Source organism: Microcaecilia unicolor, chromosome 2, assembly GCF_901765095.1.
Source record: "Microcaecilia unicolor chromosome 2, aMicUni1.1, whole genome shotgun sequence".
NCBI lineage: Eukaryota > Metazoa > Chordata > Amphibia > Gymnophiona > Siphonopidae > Microcaecilia > Microcaecilia unicolor.
The window spans coordinates 619,860,674-619,874,629 of NC_044032.1; the positions used below are offsets into that span (position 1 = coordinate 619,860,674).

At 42.5% G+C, this 13,956-nt stretch overlaps 1 protein-coding gene across 3 annotated transcripts in view; it reads right to left on the bottom strand.

Moving 5' to 3' along the window:
• MKS1 (MKS transition zone complex subunit 1) overlaps positions 1–13,956 on the bottom strand; it is a 65,965-nt gene that overhangs the window by 40,864 nt on the left and 11,145 nt on the right. For all 3 annotated transcript variants that reach the window (XM_030191667.1, XM_030191666.1, XM_030191668.1), the window contains exons 4-7: positions 12,286–12,350; positions 10,922–11,077; positions 8,449–8,546; positions 8,227–8,355 (exon numbers count right to left, since the gene is read on the bottom strand). In XM_030191667.1, coding sequence (XP_030047527.1) covers positions 8,227–8,355; positions 8,449–8,546; positions 10,922–11,077; positions 12,286–12,350 — 448 coding nt within the window. The remainder of the gene's footprint in view (positions 1–8,226; positions 8,356–8,448; positions 8,547–10,921; positions 11,078–12,285; positions 12,351–13,956) is intronic.

The window sequence follows — 13,956 nt, forward strand, 5'->3', positions numbered from 1 at the left end:
CAAGTCAGTGCACTGCCGATAACACTGAATGAATAACCATTTTACGAACTGGAGTCTGCAAACTATGGACATAGGTAAACTGGAACTTGGATAGCAACATGAACCACCAATGCAACAAAAACGTCCATGTGCCGGGACATGAATATTAATATCAGCCATTTTAATACCATGAAAGTTCAGCATTTCTGGAGCTGAAACATTGCCCTGATTTTTTTTTTTGCTAGTTTTGTTTTCAGGGAGGACAGCAACCAAATGGGGATTATAGTGCTCACTCTCAAATCCCTCTAGAAAAGCATTGCTCAACCTAAGCACCTTTGAATGACCTGGCCGTTTTGGGAGCAGGTCTAAACACCAGCTTGCTCATTTGTAGACATGAACATCAGTCACTCCTCAGTCCTGCTCAAAATATGTCCCCTTCAGTATGGGAATTCCATAGGTTTGGACAGCCATAATCCGGCATGGAACAAAAAAAAAAAAATTGGCATTTGGATGTCCCTGTGCCATGATCATACAAATGTGGTTTAGGGACGTCAAACACGAATACAGCTTCTAAAATAGTCATGTTTGTCTACTTGTGGTGGACTTTGGTCCTGGGGAACTGAGGAACTGAGTTCAATTCCCACTTCAGGCACAGGCAGCTTCCTTGTGACTCTGGGCAAGTCACTTAACCCTCCATTGCCCCATGTAAGCCGCATTGAGCCTGCCATGAGTGGGAAAGCGCGGGGTACAAATGTAACAAAAAAACCACAAAACTACAACTTATAGTAATTGTTTACACAAAAGATAGTCAAAATAACTTCTCTTTTCTGAATAATAAGATAATCAGACAGAAACAAAAAAAAGGCAAAGATCTGCCACAGAAATGGCAAATCAAAAGAAAAAAAGCAGATCAAAAAAGACAAAAAAATAGAACAGGAGGGTAACAGAAGAAGTGGTTTATTACAAGTTACCCGACGTGGCCACGTTTCGCCCTCAGGCTGCGTCAGGGGTAAAAAAAACTACAAAATAAAAATACATAATGAGTAAAACATAAACTTCACCATTGTATATTTGATAATAAAACATATCTAAAAACACTATCACATCACATAAAATAAAAACAGATCAAATCTAAAAACATAATACAATAAAATATAATATCAAATCAATATCAGTTAAAAACATTCAGATTAAATATGCATGCAATAAAATAATAATTTTAATACAAGACATGATATCAACACAAAATATAATAATATCAACACTAGTACTGTTGTATATCTCCACCTATTTGTCCGATGCAGTTCTATTGATATACATTTAGTGTTGATATTATTATATTTTGTGTTGATATCATGTCTTGTATTAAAATTATTATTTTATTGCATGCATATTTAATCTGAATGTTTTTAACTGATATTGATTTGATATTATATTTTATTGTATTATGTTTTTAGATTTGATGTTTTTATTTTATATGATGTGATAGTGTTTTTAGATATGTTTTATTATCAAATATACAATGGTGAAGTTTATGTTTTACTCATTATGTATTTTTATTTTGTAGTTTTTTTACCCCTGACGCAGCCTGAGGGCGAAACGTGGCCACGTCGGGTAACTTGTAATAAACCACTTCTTCTGTTACCCTCCTGTTCTATTTTTTTGTCTTTTTTGATCTGCTTTTTTTCTTTTGATTATTTAATAAGATAATCAGCCATGAGTTCTACTTCGAAACTAGACAAAACAGAAACATTTTTGAGTGAAGGATTTTTACCCATATCCTCCTTCAGCAATTCATCACAGCCCGGGGGTGGTTCAACCATTAGGCTAACCGAGGCATTCACCGTAGATAGTAGTAAAGTGGGTTGGGAGGAGATTAGCACTAATTACCTTTAACAGTGTTACCATGATCTTGTTTTATAGTCACTCTATCCAGCCCAGCAACAGGTGTAATATTTGAGCACATCTCCTGCTGCTAGAGGCCAAGTTTCATGGTAATAGCTGCATGATTTCAAAGCTTACAACCAGGGGCATAGCCAGACAACAGATTTTAGGTGGGCCTTGACAAGTGGGTGGGCACCAAGTGTTCTCCCTCCCCCTAACCACCACCAAAAAAATATCTCAGCTGGTGGGAAAATGCTTCTTTCTACCTTGGCAGTCTGCAGCAGGCATGCGCTGAAAACTGAGAATGCGCAGATGCTGGTATCATAGAAAGTGGTGTTTTCATTACCATCGGGGAAGTCTTCAGCTGGCCGAGCTTGGGATTCCCACCAGCTACCGCTAAACGTGTGCTACTGTTGGATGGGCTTGAGCCTTAAATGGGTGGGCCATGGCCCACCTGTGGCTACGCCACTGCTTCCAACTGTCCCCACAGTAAAAGGAAATCATTTGCATGTAAGTACTGCTCCTGCTGCCAGGCTGGATGGGCTGATTAAAAATCAAGATTGGAAGGCAGTGTAAAAAGGAGAAATTAGATCTTACCTGCTAATTTACTTTCCTTAAGTCTCTTCAGACCATTCCTGACAACTGGGTAATATGCTCTCCTACCAGCAGAGGGAGACTGAGAACTACTGACTACTGACACCTGTAAATGTACTCTGCAACCCTGACCTACTCAGTGTTTTGCATAGCCAAGCAGTAACAACAAACTAGAAAGAAACATAGAAACAGAGGCATAATCAACAGTGGAACACCTGATAGGTCACTGGAAAGGAAATGAGCACCAGAATCAAATATCTGCAATGCTGCAGCTCCCAGACCCCCCATGACACCCACAAAAACACACACTCTTCCAGGGCAGGGTTCGGGAATAGTTTGGAGAGACTCAAGGAAAGTACATTAGCAGGTAAGATCTAATTTATCCTTCCTTATCATCTACTCCACACCACTCCTGAGTAGGAAGCACCAAATCAGTACTCATCGTGGGTGGGAAAGTCTGTGGAGCAACATGGAAGCACCAAAAGAAGCATCCTGCTGAGCCTGAACATCCAATCTGTAATGTCAGACAAAAGAATGCAGAGAAGACCACGTAGCCACCCTGCAAAATATTCTGTGGAGGAATAAGCGAGAGCTCCGTCCAACAGGTGGCCTGCGCCCTCGTAGAATGCGTCCACAGAACCGCCAGCACCGTCTTACTACATAGTAAGTAAGCGGATTAAACCGCCTCTTTAATCCATCTAGCAAGCGAGGCCTTAGAAGCTGCCTGGCTTTTTTGTGGTCCTGCAAACAACATAAACAGCCAGTGGCCCAAAACTCCTCAGTTCGGCGCACATAGAACTGTTTTCTATCTTTTAACTAGTTTTTAATCCACAATAAAACACTACCTCCTATCCAGTGACTCTCTAATTTCCTCTGGAGTCTTTCATGAGGTTCTTTGTCAAATGCATTTTGAAAATCCAGATACACAATATACCAGCTCGCCTTTATCCACATGTTTGTTCACCCCTTCAAAGAAATGTAATAGATTGGTGAGGAAAGCTTTTCCTTCACTAAATCCACGTTGTCTTTGTCTCATTAATCCATGGTTTTGAATATGCTCTGTAATTTTGTTCTTTATAATAGTCTCTACCATTTTGCCCTGCACCGACGTCAGGCTTACCGGTCTATAATTTCCCAAATCACCTCTAGAACTTTTTTAAAAATTGGCGTTACATTGGCCACCCTCCAGTCTTCCAGTACTACACTCGATTATAAAGATAAATTACATATTACTAACACTCTATCTACGCCTAACCTACGTAAAGAGGAAGAAGCAGAAGACTCCTTCCATGAAAAGGAAGGTAAGGAAATCGACTGACATGAAAAGGGGAAAGCACCTTCAGTAAAAAAGTATGGGACCGGCCTCAACGATACCTCTTCCTTTGAGAAAACTAGAAACGGTTCCCTACACGACAAGGCATGCAACTCTGAAATATGCCGTACCAAGTTGAAAGCCACCAAAAACACTACTTTGAGAGAAAGATCCTTGTGGCTTGCCGAAGTGGCTCAAAAGGCACCTTAGATAAGGCAGACAGTACCAAATTCAAATCCCAAGGGAAAACCACTGGTCAGATAGGAGGCCACAATTTCTTGACCCCCCCTGGAAAAAAATGAGAGACATCTGCATGCAGGGCCAGGGAACACCCCTGCAATGGACCCCAAAAACAAGATAGCGCTGCTAACTGCACCCGACGGGAAGACAACAATGACTTCTCCAAACAATTCTGAGGAAATTCCAAAACCTGAGCAACCGACACCCAAAGGGGAGCAGCCACCTTCATGTCCTTGCACCTGTCCTCAAAAATACGCCAGATCTGAACATAGGCCAGAGAGGTGGAATTCTTGCACAAACTCAAAAGGGTACAAATCGCTCCCAAGAAATAACCCTTCTACAGCAGTCGCGCCCGCTTAACAGCCATCTTCTTGGTAACAGCCGTTACCATAGAGTCAATCTTAGGAGACTTAAAAGATTCCAGATCTGACAAGGGGAGCTGGCAAAGTCAAGCCGTTGCCTGACCTATACATAAAGGAGAATCTAGAGCCTGCCACTAGCCCTCTACCAGCTCCTTCAGGTCTTCATGGAAAGAAAAGTCTGGGGAGGACAACGAACCCCCTTCAAAAGGGGGTCCACTCTTCCTGGTCACCTGAGGAGGATCGTTCGAAATCTTTAACACTTGGAGAACCTCTGCTAATAGGCCAGGCAACTCCTGACGCCTACAAATCTGTACCATTGACGGGTCTCTCCCCTAAAGGAACCACCGAAGGGTCCTTTGGGGTCTCCTCATCCCAGGATTCACCTTGGACGTGCTTCTCCTCCAGTATAAGCTCTGACCGCAGGAACAGAACCTCATCCAAATCCTCCTCTAGGGACAAACGAGTCTTCTTAGATCCAAGCAGCAGCACCGACACTCCTGAAGGCCCACCTGGGTCCCTATTGCCCATTTGCCCCCCCCCCCCAGGCCTCTAGAGGCAGACCCTGCTTCAGGCAATATGCCCGATGCAGCAGGACAATAACAAGTACAGGAGGCACCCCTACCGATTCAAGCACATGATCTGCTGGAGTCAAAATGGCGGATGCTCCCGCCACCGTTGTGTCTGAACCTGAATGTGCTGCCGAAGCAGTCTCCCCGGCCACGGTCTCCTTCACCAATTGAGGGGCCTTCAATCCCAGACCCCCTACTTCTGGGACACCCAATTTTGACTCAACCCCGAGAACCTGAGCGGGCTCTTCTCAGAGGCGGCAAAGGCCGCTGTATGCGGAGACCATCTGGCGCACCAAACAGGCTGCGCACTGACGGACATTCTCAGCCTGCAACAACATGCAGCCCAGCAGTGCCTAGCGAATCGTGTCCCACCACCTATACAATCCCCTGCTCCAGGGAATCCGGCAGCTGCACTGTGTGAAGGGGTGGAGCAGATGGAAGTGGAAGGGGAAGGAGTGAGGCGGCTCAAGAGCAAAAGGAGCTCGTAGTATGGCAGCTGGGTTGCAAGGGGAAAGAGAAAGGGTCATGAGGGAGGAGGGTCAGTGTATTGAGAGAGTGACCCAAGAGAGGGTGGGACCTTTTTTCTTCCCAAAGCGAGTTCAGGCTGTTATGAACTGTGTGTTAAAGGTGCTGTTTGAAGAGGGATAATTGCCTCCCCCTGTGTAAACTGTTCACAGCGGGAGGAATCTGGTTGTGAGAAAGTGTTTGCTCAAGCCTGAAGAAGTGGTTTATTGGGAACTGTTTATTGGGACTGTTTGCCAAAGCCCCAGGAAACCGGGAGCAGTTTCTCTCTTTTTCTTGTGTTGTTTTTTTTCCCTTCACGGACATTCTCCTCCTTTTCAAAGGGGAGTGAGAGAAGGAGAGTACGGGGCTGTAGACTGCTTAAGGTGGAACAAACTGAGTTCTGGCAGCAGGGGACTGGAGTTGTTTTTCTTTCCTGCTGTGCTGTGATCCTGAAAGGAGAACCGTGGGATTGTGTTTTGGATGCCTGCTTTATTGTTGTTTTGGAAACTGCTGGACTGTGAATCCCAGAAGGAAAATAAAGAAACTTGCTGATTTTCTTTTAAGTTTGATTTCTGTAAGCCCTGCCTTGTGGACTACAGTGGGCTAGGAGGTTTGGACATAAATCCTGTTTTGTAGCCGGAGTGTCCAAGGCAGGGGCAAGATCCTGCGGACCCTGGAAGGAGGGCCGGATCTTTCACAACTGACCCGTGCCAAACTGCACCACCACATTCGCAACATTTTTTGTTCTTTACCAGACTCCTTGTTTATAACTCCAAACCACTTAGGATCTGGGGGTTTTTTTTCCACATTACATTGTGCTCACTGCCAGTCCAGGATTTCCTCCCAGGCAAAGCAGGGGAGGAGGCCGAGATACAAAACAAGGAATGCAGAAGGGAGGGAGGGACCTGGAATCCAGAGTGTGCACCCCCAAGAAGGCGCAGGGGCCAAAGCCCGAGACCCAAGAGCTCAAAATTGCTCTTCTATTCCCTTTATTTTTCTTTTGCTCTTTATTTATTTCTTTAAAACAAACGCCACCAGAAACAAAACCAGGAGCTATCAGCCTTACCAATGCTAAAAGGAAAATAATTTAGAACCAAGCCAAATGGGGGCCAATAACCAGCTCCCCCCCCCCCCCCACACACACACCAAAAAAAAAAAAAAAAAAAAAAAAAACAACTGGGTTGAACAGACTCAACTAACTCTGCTGGGAGACTAAGAAATACTGAGCAGGTCAGGGTTGCACAGTCCCTTACACAGGTATCACTAGTCAGTAGTTTTCAGTCTTCCTCTGCTGGTAGGAGAGCATATGGTCTGGAGTAGATGATAAGGAAACACACAGAGTTATGCACACCTGCTCCTGGGGTCTCAGCTTGAATAGAGACTATCAGTGAAAGAGGCAAGGGGTTCAGCGGGGTTTGTTCCCCTAAACATTCCACTACATCATTGCCCTCCTTACACACCTGTTTCAGTCACTCTCTTGCCATACTGGGAAAGACCAAAGGTCCATCAAGCCCAGCATCCTGTTTCCAACAGTGGCCAATCCAGGTCACAAATACCTGGCAAGATCCCAAAAAAGTACAAAACATTCTATACTGCTTATCCTACAAATAGTGGATTTTCCCCAAGTCCCCTACCCACAACCCCTCTTGAGTCCTTGACACACAGACATCCCTAACCCAGACATCACACACATCGTCGTTACATCTGACACACGCAGCCCCATTCACCCACCTGGGACTTCATCCACAGCAGATACCTCACACTCATTCTTACTGGCCCAAATACCTCCCCCACCCCAACCCTGGTCTCCTCACCTGCCTAAGGCATTCACCTATGTACCACCTCTGTCCCTGACATCTATGGACTCATACTCCCCATCCCAGGCACCTCTTAAATTACTTACACCAGTGGTTACCAAACTTATTCTGGGGAACCCCCAGCCAGTCAGGCTTTCAGGACATCCACAATAAATATTCAATAACAATACGAATACCAATACATTTCTTATATACTGCTACGCTCCCCAAAAGAATCCAGTGTGGTTTACATCAAATAAAACATGCAAAATTTAACAAGCTCCAAATAAGATACAATATAGAAAAAAATAAAAACTCAAGAATATACAGTATAAACATTAGGCAAATAAAAAGGTTTCTTTTACGAAAAGGAGGAGGAAGTGCATGTAAATCTCTTATTTATTTATTGCATTTGTATCACACATTTTCCCTCCTATTTGCAGGCTCAATGTAGCTTACATTATGCTGTGATGGCGATTGCCATTTCTGGATTGAGAAATACAAAGTGGTATTGCATTAAGGTTCATAAATGATAAAATAGATTACAGAGTGGTATTACGTTAGAATTCATAAATGGTAGAGTAAATTATAGAGTAGGCTAGACATTTAGATATAGAAAGTTCATGCATTCCGGCGTAAGAGTTCATAAGTGGTAGTGCTTAGGATGGATCTTTGTGGTATGCCTTTTTGAACAGGTTGGTTTTCAGTGATTTTCGGAAGATTTTATGAATATTCATTTTGGATATCCTGAAAATATGACTGGCTGGGGGCTCCCTTAGGACAAGTTTGGGAATCACTGACCTCCACCTACCTCCAGCCTCCCTCCCCCAATTTCCCCCATTCCCTGACAGAGCTCTGAAGGGAATTCCTCCCATCCCCCCCCCCCCCCCCCCCCAGTGCTTTGGAGGTAAAGGGGCATCAGATTGTCTTAAGCTATCCCAATCATAGCCATATGAGTACCCTCCCTCCTCAGCCAAGTCACATACTTGCCATATGGTCCCAGGTCCCCCATGATATACATGGTCTGCACTGGTGTGTTGATCACATGGTTATTCTTTATGAATTCTTCTGAAGGCTCCCAGGTGATAAGTCGCATCTTGAGACCTCCGCCATCCCTGTCAAATAAAAAAAACCAAGAACACCTCTGATATTATAAACTCAAATTAAACTGCTCCATACTTCTCTTTCCCAGTATTTTTGGCACTCACATAGGTCTCCTGTCCTGCCGCCTGCGCCGGACATTGGCCATCCTGTCTGCCAAGTATGTGGGCACCTCCTGCACAGAGTTGGTCACCGCCTGACAATGCTGCGTATTAAGACACAGGAAGTTTATGTGCTACTTCTACCTACAACAGTAATGAGCAGAGACAGCATCATCTTCTACAACAAGATACATCTGGGGAGTCCCCCTGGCATCCTCCTCATTCAGCAGTAAGCCCAGGGCACCAGCCCTTCTCCCTCCCATAACCCCTCCAGGGCCAATGCTGTACATGCTAACAGCTGTGTTAATTGGTTCCTGTTCGGGATGCATAATCAATCTCCTTTCTCCACATCCCGAAAAACTTCAAAGCTCTGGAAAATGGATCAGCTACTGCTGATAGCTTTGGGACCTGAGGAGGAAGGAATCATTTCTTCCCTGTTTGCCCAGCAAAGGGGGCCCTTTTTTTTAAACTGTTATTATGAACTAGTAAATGACCCTCAAGGTTGTTTACCCACAGGATTTGTTCTCTGAAGACAGCAGTCAAATTACACAATCAGCGTAGTAAATGGAACATATTTTCCCAAACTTTCTAGAATTACTTCAGAGCTACCTATACTGTGGTGGCCCCACAGTTGCTTTCAGTTTCTGACTGTCCACATGAAGAGCAGATAAAGAACTCCAAATAAAAGGGAAGGAGAGTGGGTTTGTATGATTAAAGTAAATGTTTTCAAAGAACATATGATACAGGTACATAACTTTCCATTCTCTGAATATAAACAGTTCAGTTAACATACACTTGGATCTCCCTAACTAAAGATTACTTGTAAGAATTGGGCCATTAGATAATCAAATGGTAAAAGGGGCACTCGGGGAGACAAGGCCACAGCAGAGCAACTAAGTGAATTCTGTGCTTTGGTCTTCACTGAACATGCGGGGGGTGGGGGGGGGGGGGGGGGAGAGATACTCATGTCTGAAATGGTATTTAATGGTGAGGGGTTAGAGGAACTGAAACAAATCGCTGTGTTCCTATAACATGTAATAGGGCAAACTGTTAAACTAAAGAGTAGCAAATCACCTGGCCCGAATGGTATATACCCAAGAGTACTGATAGGTTACAAATTACAAACAACAAATCTGCAGTTAGAATAAAAAAAATGTATCTTTTAAATCAAGTGTGATACCTGAAGACTGGAGGCTCGACAATGTAATGTAAATTTAAAAAAAAAAAAAAAAAAAAAAGATTCCTGAGGTGACCCAGGAAACAACAGTCCAGTAAGCCTGACCAGTGCTAACAAAATGATAGACACTATTATAAACAACAAAATTACTGAACATATACATAGGCATGGATTGTCAGCGTGTTTTGGATAAGACTAGAAAAAAATAAATTAAAAATATCGATGTGTTTGTTGGTCTTCTCGATTTTATGCCAGATAGTACATCACTTAGATTTCATTATTTGTGCACATAAATATTAATGAATGAAATGTAAAAAATAACAGGCATAAGGGGCATTGAGCTACCCGAGAAGACCAAATAATGGTGCCCTTCCACCTCTAAAATCAAAAGCCAATAGCCTTAACCTTTGAACAAAACTTTAACATGTCTTCTTCTGTAAAGGGTGCTGGCAATGATTATATACTGGGATATGCTGGGTACTTGCAACCGGAACTGGCCACTGTTGGAAACAGGATGCAGGGCTCGATGGACCTTGGACTGACTGAGCACAGCTTTTCTTAGTTCTTACGCATTACCTAGCTTCTATAAGTATTGCCATACTGGGAAAGACCAAAGGTCCATCAAGCCCAGCATCCTGTTTCCAACAGTGACCAATCCAGGTCACAAATACCCGGCAAGATCCCAAAAATGTACAAAACATTTTATACTGCTTATCCCAGAAATAGTGGATTTTCCCCAAGTCCATTTAATAACGGTCTATGGACTTTTCCTTTAGGAAGCCGTCCAAACCTTTTTTAAACTCCGCTAAGCTAACTGCCTTTACCACATTCTCTGGCAATAGTAACATAGTAACATGAATTCCAGAGTTTAATTACACGTTGAGTGAAAGATTTTCTCCAATTTGTTTTAAATTTACTACATTGTAGCTTCATTGCATGACCCCTAGTCCTAGTATTTTTGTAAAGCGTGAACAGACGCTTCACATCTATACAAAAACTGTCTACTAGTAGAGATGGTGGGTCACTTTGGTAGATTTTAGGTATCCTCAGGACAGATGTGTGACACAGTGGTTGGGAAACGGCCAAGAGGATAGGTAAAAGACTTTGGGGAAGAGGGGATATGTGTTAGTATGCATAATGGGGATTTTGTGTGTGCACACATCTATCTAAGCTGGATGAACCATGTTAAAGACCAACATGGTTCATCCAGCTTAGGTAGATGTGTGCACATCTGTAGTCAGTTAATATGTTACTATATAAGTACACTTCCTAGCAGGCCCCATCTTTCTGTGGTCTGGGTACCTCTTCCAGGTTGGTGTAGCGGTCATAATCTGTGTAGGTGAAGATTCTAAGATTCTTCCTGCCACCTGCTTTCTCCAGCTTCAGGATCTCCTGATGATACTGGCGGTCCAGTGGACTCTGACAGGCAGCCTCATTTTGGTACAGATCATATTCAAACTGAGAATACAGAAGAAAAGTATCAAATTTGAAACATGGTAATGAAAGACAATACCTACAAGTCAAGTTTTTAACTATTTTGGCAAACTGCTATCAGATTAAGGTACAAATCTTCACTTATTACAGCATCCACGGAAATACACTGGGCTTCCTACTACTACTACTACTACTATTTAGCATTTCTATAGCGCTACAAAGCGTACGCAGCGCTTCACAAACATAGAAGAAAGACAGTCCCTGCTCAAAGAGCTTACAATCTAATAGACAAAAATAAAGAAAGCAAATCAATTAATGTGGGGGAGTGGTTACAAGTCAAAAGCAATGTTAAAGAGGTGGGCTTTCAATCTAGATTTAAAGATGGTCAAGGATGGGGCAGTAATATTCCAGTAAGATGTGTAAATAAAAAACTTAAAGCAAGACGGTCAATATATTGTATATGGATTTTCAGAAGGCACTTGGCAACATGAAAGACTCCTTATGATGAAGCCACAACTTAAGTACTGCAAGCAGTTCTGGGTAGCTGCACCTCAAAACAGCAGAATGAGGAGAAAAATGATTATAGGGCTGATCAGTCCTCTTATAAAAAGAAAGGCTCAACTGGTTAGGAGAAGAAACAAGTGACAGCTGATACCAACAGAGGTCTATAAAATTCTGTATGGTGTGAACAAGTTATTTATACTATCAAACAGTACTAAGACTAGAAGATGCTCCAATGAAACTATCCAGCAGTATATTTAGGAAATCATGTTTTGAGCCAACATGCAAACTCCAGAATTAATTCTGCTAGAAATGTGGTCAAGACGTATAGAATAGCTGAGTTAAGACCACCACAAAAAGGTCTGGACAAGTTACTGGAAGAGAGGTCCTACACCTTTAATTATCACATCCAGAAGAGACTCCAGGTTATAACAAATCTCTTTACCAAACCTAACATTTTTCAAGGTCGTGAATATTGTTTCAAATTAAGTTTGGATGCAAAGGCATGTGTATATATACCATACATTTTCTTGCCTGTCTTTTTTTTACGTGATCCTATGCCCAAAAGGACACCATGCACTAGCAACAAAAAAATACACTAATTTTAGAAACGTTTTTTGCTAGTTCACAAATTTTCTAAAGCACTAGTTAGAGAAATGGATGAAAAGCAGGAAAACAGGAGTAACAGATGAAAGTAGCACCATGAGCTAAGCAAAAGGCACATCACTCACCTGACTAAAGAGCTTTTCCTGCCAGCCAATCACAGCCTCTTCCTCATCATCAGGCCGATACCCACCTGCAAAACAGTACATGACACTCTTAAGCTGTACCAGAACCACTTTCACTTTTCTATATGAACTACAGAGGAACTCAGTAACTGTTGATAGATAAATACATCAGACCCCGATGATCAATTTCTCCACATTGTTCCAAACAACGCTGTATAATTAGCACAGGAAGTGCTTGGGGAAATAAAGCCTCGATGATCAGAGCTAATAGCATGCAAATTTAGGTGCGCTATAAGCTCTGATCACTGGGGTACTTCTGCGGGAGGATTGTGCCTCCACTCATTATTTTACAGACCTCTATCATATCTCCTCTCAGGCGTCTTTTCTCCAAGCTGAAGAGCCCTAGCAGCTTTAGCCTTTCCTCACAGGGAAGTCATCCCATCCCCTTTATCATTTTTGTCACCCTTCTCTGTACCTTTTCTAATTCCACTATATCTTTGAGATAAGGAAAGGAAATGGGATTTGATATACTGCCTTTCTGTGCTTAAAATCAAAGCAGTTTACATATTATGCTGATACTTATTTTGTACCTGGGGCGGTGGAGAGTTAAGTGACTTCCCCAGAGTCACAAGGAGCTGCAGTGACTACTTTGATCGTCTCCTTCATTTTTAAGCAAGACAAAGAAGCCCTATGTTGGCTAGTCTTCCATGCTGGTGGATGTGATTTCATGGGTGGGAAGATTTCTGTGCTTAAAATCAAAGCAGTTTACATATTATGCTGATACTTATTTTGTACCTGGGGCGGTGGAGAGTTAAGTGACTTCCCCAGAGTCACAAGGAGCTGCAGTGACTACTTTGATCGTCTCCTTCATTTTTAAGCAAGACAAAGAAGCCCTATGTTGGCTAGTCTTCCATGCTGGTGGATGTGATTTCATGGGTGGGAAGATTTCAGTCTTCCCAGAAGTGTGCAAATGGACTCAGACCATGAAAGCTAGATTTTTGTCTTATCGCTCCCTCTGGGAACTAAGTTTCAATTACGATATCCGTGTAAATGTATTGTTCTGCTCGCTCATGCTAAATATGTTTTTTTAATGATTCTTCACAGATTCTTTTCTTCTTGGAAGGCAAGGGGGCCTTTGCTGTTGGACCTATAGTAAAATTTCAGCTGAGACTACTCATATTTAAAAAAAAAAATTTTTCTCCTTGTTTAGACCAACCTCCTTTGGTATACTGATTCTTGTTCCCCCCTAATGTGGTCTAATGTTTTGAAGTAGGAATACTAATTTTTGTTGGTCGAGTTGTATTATTCTCCTAGAATTTTGTTCTGGCTTATTTTTTTCTTCATACAATTTTTTGCTAAGTAATATATTTTGAAAGTATTAAAAAAGGGGAAAAAAAAAGACGTCAAAAAGTAATCGATTCTGGAAAAGGAGTGGTACACTTGCGATCTAAATGTGAACTCCTGGCCCACATAATTCCAGCACCCTCCAGATATCCCTCAAACCACTTAAATCCATCAACCCATTAAGAATCCACACTGTGTTTCATTCTCGGGAGTTTATCCAACAGAGGATCCACTACTATATTAAAATCCCCTGCTAAAATCACATTCTGAGATATCAAAGCTAGAATCCTGGCCTGTATATCTTGGAAGAAGACCTTACTACACATGCTA